The sequence below is a fragment of the Accipiter gentilis genome, chromosome 23, assembly GCF_929443795.1.
Source record: "Accipiter gentilis chromosome 23, bAccGen1.1, whole genome shotgun sequence".
Classification (NCBI taxonomy): domain Eukaryota; kingdom Metazoa; phylum Chordata; class Aves; order Accipitriformes; family Accipitridae; genus Astur; species Astur gentilis.
Genome location: NC_064902.1, coordinates 14,674,767 through 14,684,088, shown reverse-complemented (window position 1 = coordinate 14,684,088; position 9,322 = coordinate 14,674,767). Strand labels below are relative to the sequence as shown.

At 54.3% G+C, this 9,322-nt stretch overlaps 1 protein-coding gene across 1 annotated transcript in view; it reads left to right on the top strand.

Annotated features, from left to right (window-relative positions):
* The first annotated feature begins 787 nt into the window (after positions 1-787).
* Positions 788-9,322, top strand: part of FAM107A (family with sequence similarity 107 member A) — a 31,561-nt gene continuing 23,026 nt past the window's right edge. The window contains exon 1 of the mRNA XM_049826727.1: positions 788-853. Within this exon, the coding sequence (XP_049682684.1) occupies positions 830-853 (24 nt within the window). The 5' untranslated portion in view covers positions 788-829. The remainder of the gene's footprint in view (positions 854-9,322) is intronic.

Sequence of the window (9,322 nt, the reverse complement as noted above, 5' to 3'; positions counted from 1 at the left end):
AAGGGTGGTGGGTGCAGAGACAGCAATCCCCAAATGAGGTTTTTTTAGCACCTTGGCATTTTGAAAGCTGTATTACTGCAAAGACAGGCACCTACCTGGCTGGTTTTCACTGTGCCGCATCCCCCAGAGAGTTCAGCAGACACAAGCCCTGACCTGTGCGGCCTCCCAGGACGCAGCTCCGGGTAACCTGGGCTCACCTGTGGGCCACGGTGAGCTCCAGCGCTGCAGCAGCAAACAGGCAGCCTGGGGCATTTGCAGGAGCAAAGTTTGCAAAATCCAGTGCTGCAACAGGAGCCGAGAGCTAGAATGCAGATAGGTAGCAGAGGGATAATCTTCCTTTATTTTGGGGGGTACAGATTTATTTCGGCAAAGCACCAAAGTAGCGGCTAGGAAGGATGCCACAGGCAAGGACCAACGGGTGCCGGGGCCCCGCAGCCGGGCGAATCCGCATCCTGTGACATCTTGCCCTGTCAAGTGCAATTACTGTAATCTTCCACAGCCTCTCAAAATACGGATCCCGGCTTAGAAACCGGGCATCCGCAGCATGAAAGCTGCCTTTGTGCCCGGGCAGAGCCTGGGCGCGAGCCAGCCGTTAGGTGCATGAAGAAAATGAGTTCTCCACGTGCTGGGAGAAGGGAGGAAAAGCAAGCTTTCCCGCCCGACCCCACTGCAGACGGGCTGGATTTCACCTACGTCTCCCCGCAGCAGCCGCCGAGGGGCCAGGAGCTACACGGCCGCGTATCCCCCCAGGAGTAACAGGGCCGGTGACCACAGAGAGCCAGCCGGTCCCACAGCCCGGGTGAGCGGAGCACAGCCAACACGTTGGACCATGGGGGCGGCTCACGGGAAAAAGGTAATGGGGCAGTTTTATTCAGGGCTGCTGAAGCAGTGGCGGGATGATGGAGAAGGCACCATCTGCTCACGTGGTGTTTGTTTTGCCCTGCATGTGCTAAGGCGGCTGATGGCAGTGAGGGATTAGAGGGACCTGCTCCTGGGTGTGAGTGTCACTCGTCAGAGCTGGATTAAGTAATTCCACCTGATGGGCTCAGCATCAGGGCCTGCCGGGGTTTTCAGGACAGAGAGGAGGGGATCAGAGCATTGCAGTAGGACAGGCAAAGTTTGGCTTTCCAGGGAGAAACATCGGGCTTGCTCCGAGCCCGTCCGGCAGCCTGCGGGCTGTTTCCCACAGATGTGGTACAGAGCAAGCCCCAACTATTTCTTGGCCTGTGAATTGCTGCTAGGAGCCTCCTAGGATAGGGAGGAGCTGGGCCAGGTCTCTTGGCACCCACATGCATCTCCCTCTCCTCCGAATCCCCCAGGGAGAGCAGCTCCAAACAGCTCCGAAAGGAAATGGGACTTTAAGGAGTCAGATGCCATGCCGAGGCAGCTAGAGATGATTGTGCCGAGAATGCTGTTAGATGTCATTTTGCTTTCATGTCTGATGACATCAGTGCCTAGAGACGTATCATTACTATTCAGTTGCGATACCCTGATCCAGTATTAGACTTCTGTAGCTTGTCTGTCAGCTCCAAGAGAAATGCACTCATGCACCACACCAGGTCAATAACTTCTATTACAGTGGGGACAGCAGTGACACTTTGCCCCAGGAGGCACCCTGCATGCCCAGCTGAGCATGGTCTGTGGCCTTCAGAGGTGTGGGCACATCCAAACCAGGTGCTTTTCAGAAGTTTGCTTTTGGAAGAAAGCCCAGCAGGTTTGCAGAGATAAGACACTGTTGCAGGGGTACCATGCGTAAGAGCAACCCGCTGGACAGCGTTACAAACACCTGGAAGGAAAATCGGGGCTGATGTGAGACTAGTAAACATTTATCTATTTTCCTGGACCTCAGAGAAATGCCAGGTACAGGAGGCGCTGTTCCCAGCCAGCCCCCTGCTTCTCCGACACCCATCCGCGGTGCCGATGCCACGCTGGCTGCAGCACACAGGGAAGCCACGATCGCTCCTGGGGCTCGCGGCTACGACAGCAGACCCTGGAGGAGCCGTGCTCTGCCCACAGCTAATCCCCAGACCTTTGCTCACGTGGTCGTGACCTTCAGGCCCCAGCGCATTTACACGGGCATTACTGAAAGCAGGGAAATAAGCTGGTTAGGTCAGGCTTGGCTCAGCGCCACCCAGTTCAGCCCTCCTTGCATACAAAGCAATCTACGCCGGCCTCCCGACCACCAGACCAGATGGCTTTTGGACAGCTTTTCCCATTGCTCCTTCTTTCCAAAACACCACGACCCCACCACAGCCCGGCACTGAATGGCCTGGCTTTGAAATGTTCCCGGGAGCTCAGGATCTCCTGTCGCACCAGCTTGCTGGCAGCCCCAAAAAACTCCAAGACAGTTTTACTTTCATGGGCACCGAAAGGTCAGAGATTTCACTCCTATTTCAGCCTCCCAAATGCTGCTCCAGTTGACAAAAAGCTGTGCCACCGCCCAGCTGGCACCAAGCAGGGATGTTTGACTGGCAGCTCCTGGGTCAGTGCTTTACCCTTAGGCTGAAGCCGAGGGGGGATAGAAACAAGAAAGCTCCTTCTGCTGCATTTCCAGGGTGGGCCTGAACAGTGGGCTCCAGCCCTCCCAGAGGACCAGGTTGGGTGCAGGTGACAGGCAGGAAAGCTCTCCTTCCCCCAGCCCTCGCAGAACCAGCACAGCTCAGGGCACGGGGGGATCTGCCAGGCATGACCCCATCCACCAGCTACAGCCCAGAGAGGACCCGCACAGGAGCGCAGAGTGGGAGGAAGGCTCAGCACCCCTCGCCAGCACTGCCTGCATTAGCAGTCTCAGCTGCACCCCTTTTAAATTTAGACCAGAGCAGCACTCCAAGGGGATTACAGTGGCGGATTGTGGAACGCAAGGCAATCCTCAGCTCCACAACAAAAGGGACCGGAAAGGCTGCCAGTGGGGCTCCGAGGACATTTCTACTTTCAAAGGCTGCAGCTGCTCCCAAAAAACCTGTTCTGGTATCACCACTGTCCCATGGGTCCAAGCCAACAGCAGGGCTCCAGCAAGACACAGTCCCCTGCCAGGGGACTTCAAGGCACGGACTTTGACGGGGCCGGTTCAGGGATGCTGCAGAGTCCGTGCTGATTCCTCAGCTCTGCAGAGCACCAGCCCCACTGGGCACAAGAATGCAGCTAACATCCCTCCAACCACAGCAAACCACCTTCAAATAATCCTGCAAGCACAGCCTCCCCGGCAGCAGCTCCCCAGGGTGCCCAGACAGATGCCCCCAGACCCCCAGGCAGTGGAGCAGGTTGTTTCCAGGCACCTGCACCTCTCCGCTGATTTTCTCCTTGGTTTCTCAAGGCAGGGTTTGCATAGTGGCCGTTTCCCCAGGGAAAGTTTTCTGTCCCCAAATTCCCAAGAGTGTCAGTTTACACTAATGTCAGATGAGCCCGGATTAGCCTTGCTGCTGAGCGGGGAGTTTTGCTCTGCAGCTTGTTTAAAACAACAAGAGGCAGCATGCCAGCGCCAGGGAGAGAGGTTCCACTTGTTCAGGCAAAACGCAGTACCTGGCTGCCCACGCTGAAAACTGGGGCTTTGGGAGCATCCTTTAAAACTCCACCATCTGAGTGTTGCAGAAGGATAGGACCAGCATTTCTGGGAGCTGCTGGTGGGATTTCCCCACGAACACAACTCACCCCACCAGCGAGGGTAACCCCACAGCCTGGGGGGAGAAGTGTTTTCACCTGTGTCCCAGCTCACACAGGACATACTCTCTGGTCTTCCATCCACCCTTCTCTTCAGGGCACAAGGGAAGTGAAGGCTACAAAAAAACCTTCAGCTCCAGAATAAAAAGCAAGTCCTAAAAAAAATTCCTCTGCAAAAGTGTGGGAGGTGGAATAACTCTCTTGCTCTGCCCCTTGTTGGCAGGAGGAGGCTCTCAAACAGATAAATAAGTGCCACTGTCCTTCCAGCAGCTCTGCTGTGGGTAATAGCAGGGTCATGTTCCTACTAAGCATCTGTGTAAAAGTCAGTCATCTTGTCTGTCAGGAGACTAGTCTTAGTCTTAAAAAAGCATCTGTCTGCTGCTGTCACAGGGCAGGGAGAGAATAAGTGATAAAAGCTTTGATTTTCAGGGGTTTCCACCCATCCTGAAGGAGGCAAGAAGCAGCAGTCATATCTTCCCAGCATCACTTAATGCTGAGCAAGGGACTCCCTTCCCCAGACCCCCCACACACAGGTAAACACCAAAAAGCAGACATCCCTCCTGTGGGACTAACTCTGACAGTTCAGCTCCGCACCCATGTATCCTGCTTGGCATCAGCCCAGCACGAGGTCCATGCATGCATGGTAACTCCAGCTACAGCAGCATCCACTGCGCTCAGCGCCATCACTTTTCTCAACTAGCACTGACTGCAAAAACTGTGGTCCAGCAGGGAGCAGAGCTGCAAAATGCCAAGGAAATTTTAGGAAGTCTGTATTATTAAATGAAAGATACAGATTGACCAAAAAGCTGGTTCTTGCCATTCAAGAGCTTAGAAAAATCTTATTCTGACTACAAAAATCCTGCGCCCTTGTTTTGAAACGCACAGGAGTGAATAAGGCAAACAAGAGGAGCTGTGTCTGTGCCTGGCAGAGGAGAGGTTTATAATGAGAAAGAAAAGGGCTGTTTCATGCCAGTGCAGCAGAGCACAGGGAAGAAACTGCCACGAAAGGACTAGCATAGTGGCTGTCCTGGTACAGGGACACCGATCACAGGAGGCCAAAGGAGGCAGTCCCAGGACCTGTCATCACCAGCATCTTCCCTTCAGCTACCAGCACGGGCAGTAGCTGGAATTGAAACTGCTTCAAAAAGGAGATGAGGAATAAGGCCCAAATTGCTCCCAGAAGGGATGGAAGAGCTCAACCACAGAAAGACAGGGAGGCACGAAACGCAGCAGCTTGTGACAGCCAGGAGAGGCTCCGTGGTGCAGCAGCCCCTCTCGTGCGAGAGGGGACATTGTAGGGACGCAGCCCTCCGAGGCGTTGGGCTGGGACACCGCTGCCCCATCGTGCTCCACAGACTGGCAGGCACAGTGGGATTTTCCTGGCTCTCCCTGACAGCTATTTCAGAAAGCTGGTAGCCAGTGTCCCTGCCAGCTCTTTCAAAGCATCCCTGAGCCCAGGCAGCACAAGAGCCCCCCGTGGGACCCTGCCTGCTCTGCCCTTGGAGCAGTGGCTGTCCCCCCTCGCCAGCCAGGGCTGCTGCTCTGCTTTCGGCAAGAGGGACCGCAGGTGCCAAGGCCCAGGAGCAGAACAAGTCCCACCGACAGTCACTGAATGCCACCAGTTGTTTGGTGGCACTGGCCCCGGGAGCAAATCCAGAAATCAGAAGGCAACTGGGAACCACAACATTTCAGTGTTGTGGAGCATTGCACTGCTTGGGGAGAAGGGTTTGCCATGTGCTGCTTGCAACAAGCCTTGGTTTAGAGGGACAGGAACAAGAGTTGGTGACTTTGCACACCTGAAAAATTCCAAGTGCCTCATGAGAGTGGGGAGATCATTGATGAAAAGCCCATTTCTGCACAAAAATAACGTACATCTAGAAAATAACAGCTCAGCCTCATGAGACAGCAACCACCTGTAAGTCATCTCATCCATCTGCCACAGCCCTGCACAGAGCAGGAGAGCTGGGCCAGGGCTGGTCCCAAAACCTCCGCAGAAGACCTCTAAGGTGACTTTATCCTGCCTCTTCTTCAACCCCTTGAAGTCCCCCAGGTGGTGACATCTGGGGACTCTCATTAAGCAGAGACACCACTCAAGGCTTTTGTAGCTTTCAAAGAAAGTAAAATAAAATGCTGTAGCATCCCAGCCCTCAGAAGCCAGACTCATTACAGTGGGTCACTCTAGCTCCTGGAAAGAGATCAGAGCTTTATTTCTTACCTCTTCAACCCATGTACCCAGACAGCACAGGCAAACCACCTCCAACACCTAATGTAACCCACTCCCCACCTCCAGAGAGGCTGACATGTTGGTCCTGAGAAGGCTTATATGGGCTCAGTGCAGGCAGGGAATTAATTTTGACACAGCTGCCCCAGTTTAAGGCTCTACCTTCCCCAACCTGCACTGCTGCTTCTGCAGCTGTGCTGGATCAGCGGCCTGCATGCTGCACCCTTCATCACTGTGCAAAACCAGCTGCCATGATATCCATACCGACCCTCCAGACGCTGGCTTTGCCCCGAAGCAGCATACGAGTGCGCACACAAATGCAGAACACGCACCCCCCGGGCCAGTAAGGCAACCGAGCACACCTCACCGGTCCGCGCGTGAGAAGCTGTGACACAGGGGTTTGATCCGTGGCTGAAGGTGCTGGGCAGGACGCAGAGGACCGTGCTGCCAGCCGCTCCAGAGGAAGGGCAGAGGCTGGCCACCACCGGCCAATGCTGCCTGCAGCATCTGGGGCTGCGTGGGAGCCACGGAAGAGGGCTCAGACTGAAGGGAGGTGCACGATGCACTTGTGGGGAGACCAAGAAGATCACTGCATGGGAAACGCAGCAGCTGCCAGGTCTGGGATGGCTCAGCGGTCCTCAAATAAAAATGGATTAAAGCAATTAAAGGCTTCACTGCTTCGCTGCTTCACTCTGCTCGTGGGGAGCTTGTTCGAGTGGTGCCTGCTGCCTTCTCGTGAACCCTGCGATAACAGGACGCTTCACCTTTTCCTCTGCTGCCTCCTCCATTTGCAGCCCGTGGCGGCGGGCAGCCTGGCAAGTGGCATCTCGTCCCAGATGACAGCCAGAACTCCTCCCTTTTGGCCCCTTCCTTTTGGGGTCCCCCCTGCACAGGACCCAGCCAGCTGCCACTGGCACACACTGCCCGCAGGGAACAGACCACCCCGCTCTGCCTTGCCAGCCTGCTACCAGCAGTGCCTGGGGCTGCTGGGGCATTTCTGCCCTTCTTTTTCTCAAACCCCTTTTTTCCAAGCTAAGGACCAATTGTGGTGACACTGGCCAGGTAAGAAGCACAACAAGGTGGTGTCAGAAGAGCAGATTTCTGATGACAGCACTATCCTTGGCCCTTAACATATAGTCCCTAGCTGTGAAATGGAGTAATGATGCCACTGCAGCCTGGTGGCTCAGCAGGGCACAGTGCCAGAAATAAATATTGTCCCTATTATTCATGTGGCATAAGTCTCCATTTCTGCAAAATGCCATTCTTCAAGGTACTTTGGAGTGTCTTAATGGTCCCTCTGCAGCATGACAGCAATTCGCTCCAGAGCTGCTGGAGCCCTTTTGTGCCGGTGACTGATGCTCTTCCCATGCAGTCAGCAGCATCCCCAGAAATAGCAGAGCAGTCTTTCACATCATCAGTGGTACCACACCTCCAGCACAGGGCAAAAACAAGCTCCTGAGACAGGTAAAAAATGGTTTATCCATAGCAACAGCTTAACTGCTGCTATCAACATTGAGATGGGCGATGCAGGTATTGCCAACAGAGAGCAGGGCAAGAATTTGGCTTTGTCCTGGCATGCAGCAGCATCATGTGCTCTGCACATTGCAAAGGACCAGATTAAAAAGCACTGAACTGCAGGCAAGGATTTCCTTAGGACCGAGGGAGAACAGCAGGTCCATCGGCACCACGCCAATGGATGGATGCGCTGCTCCAGTTTGTGCGGGGGAGCTGCCGAGTGCCTCCCTGTGCCCTTCGCAGCAGGATGTCGGTCTTCACAGTCAGCTTGAATGCTGACAAATGAGCGTTGCACACCGGCTGCCATGGGGCTGAGCCCTGTCACGGATTGCTTTCATTAATCTGCAGGAAATTTTTGGCTGAGGTCTGGTCCCATCGCACTCCATCTCCCCAGCTACAGGGCCCCGTGCTTGCCGGGGATTTTGGTGGGGATCCCTGTCCCAGGGCTGGCGGCGCCAGTGAGCTCCCCTTCCCATGCTGCTGCTTCCCGGCTTTAGCTTTTTTGCCCTTTTTCTGGTCAGTCCGTGAAATCGGACTCAATTTGCCAGCTTTCAGGGCCGCAGGAGGGCTGTGCTTGCCTTCTGGGGCCAGCCCCACCAGGCAAATTTGGGAGGGGAGTGCCATTGGTGACAAAGACAGGTGGAGGTCAGCGCAGCATTCATCTGTGTCAAATCATGTTTTCTTTATGAATAAAATAACACCAAGTGCTATTTGAAGCATTTGCAATTTTCCACTCGACTAGGCAGCAAAGTGGCCACCTGGGTGGTGCTCCCTGAGAGAGTGGCACTGGAGCTGCAGCAACGGGAGCCTGGCCCCGTATCCAGACGGAGAGCCCAGCCTCCTTCTGCAAGCCTAAATTTACAAATTGCTGTTGTCAAAAAATCCCCGAAGCGCCTGGTTGCCCTCGTAAGAGTGGCTGCAAGCATCCGCCCTCAGCTCTGCCTTACCCCAAGAAATGCTGCAGATCTGTAGAGGTCAAGAGACCGGTAATGAAATGTTACACCAATAACTTGATATTTCTTAGAGCCCTTTGCAATACGATAGTGAAATAGCCACGGTTGTGGCCAGGGACCGGGAGTAATACAAGCTCACAGCTTCACTTGAAAAACCTGCTCCCCCCCGGGCAGGTGCTGGACAAGGGCAGCAGAGCGGCCGGCAGCCGGGCACAGGGAGCCGTGGGGCTGGGTGCTGGGCTGGAGCAAGCACTGGATGCCATGGTGGTTCGGAGACCCTGCTGAGACCCCTTCCCATGACAAGGGCATTGCCGTGGCAGCAGATGTCACAGCTGCTGGCTCAGGAGCTCTGGGATATGCCTGGACATGGACTCCTGGGTGCCTGCCAGCCCCGATTGCAAAACCTGCCAAAATAATAGTGTCCTGTAGTGAGCTGGGAGAGGAGGAATGTGCATGGTGGTTGTGGTTTAACCCCAGCCAGCAACTAAGCACCACGCAGCCACTCACTCACTTTCCCCCCACTCAGTGGGATGGGAGAGAGAATTGGGGGAAAAAAAGTAAAACTTGTGGGTTGAGATAAGAGCAGTTTAATAGGACAGAAAGGAAGAAAATGATAATAATAATAATAATAATAAATACAACAATATTAACAAAAGGAATATACAAAACAAGTGATGCAAAATGCAATTGCTCACCAACTGACACCCAGTTAGCCCCCGAGCAGCGATTCACCCCCAGGCCAACTCCCCCCCAGTTTATATACTGGGCGTGACATCACATGGTATGGAATGTTCCTTTGGCCAGTTGGGGTCAGCTGTCCTGGCTGTGTCCCCTCCCAACTTCTTGTGCCCCTCCAGCCTTCTTGCCGGCTGGACATGAGAAGCTGAAAAATCCATGACTTCATCTAAACACTACTTAGCAACAACTGAAAACATCGATGTGTTATCAACATTCTTCTCATACTAAATCCAGAACA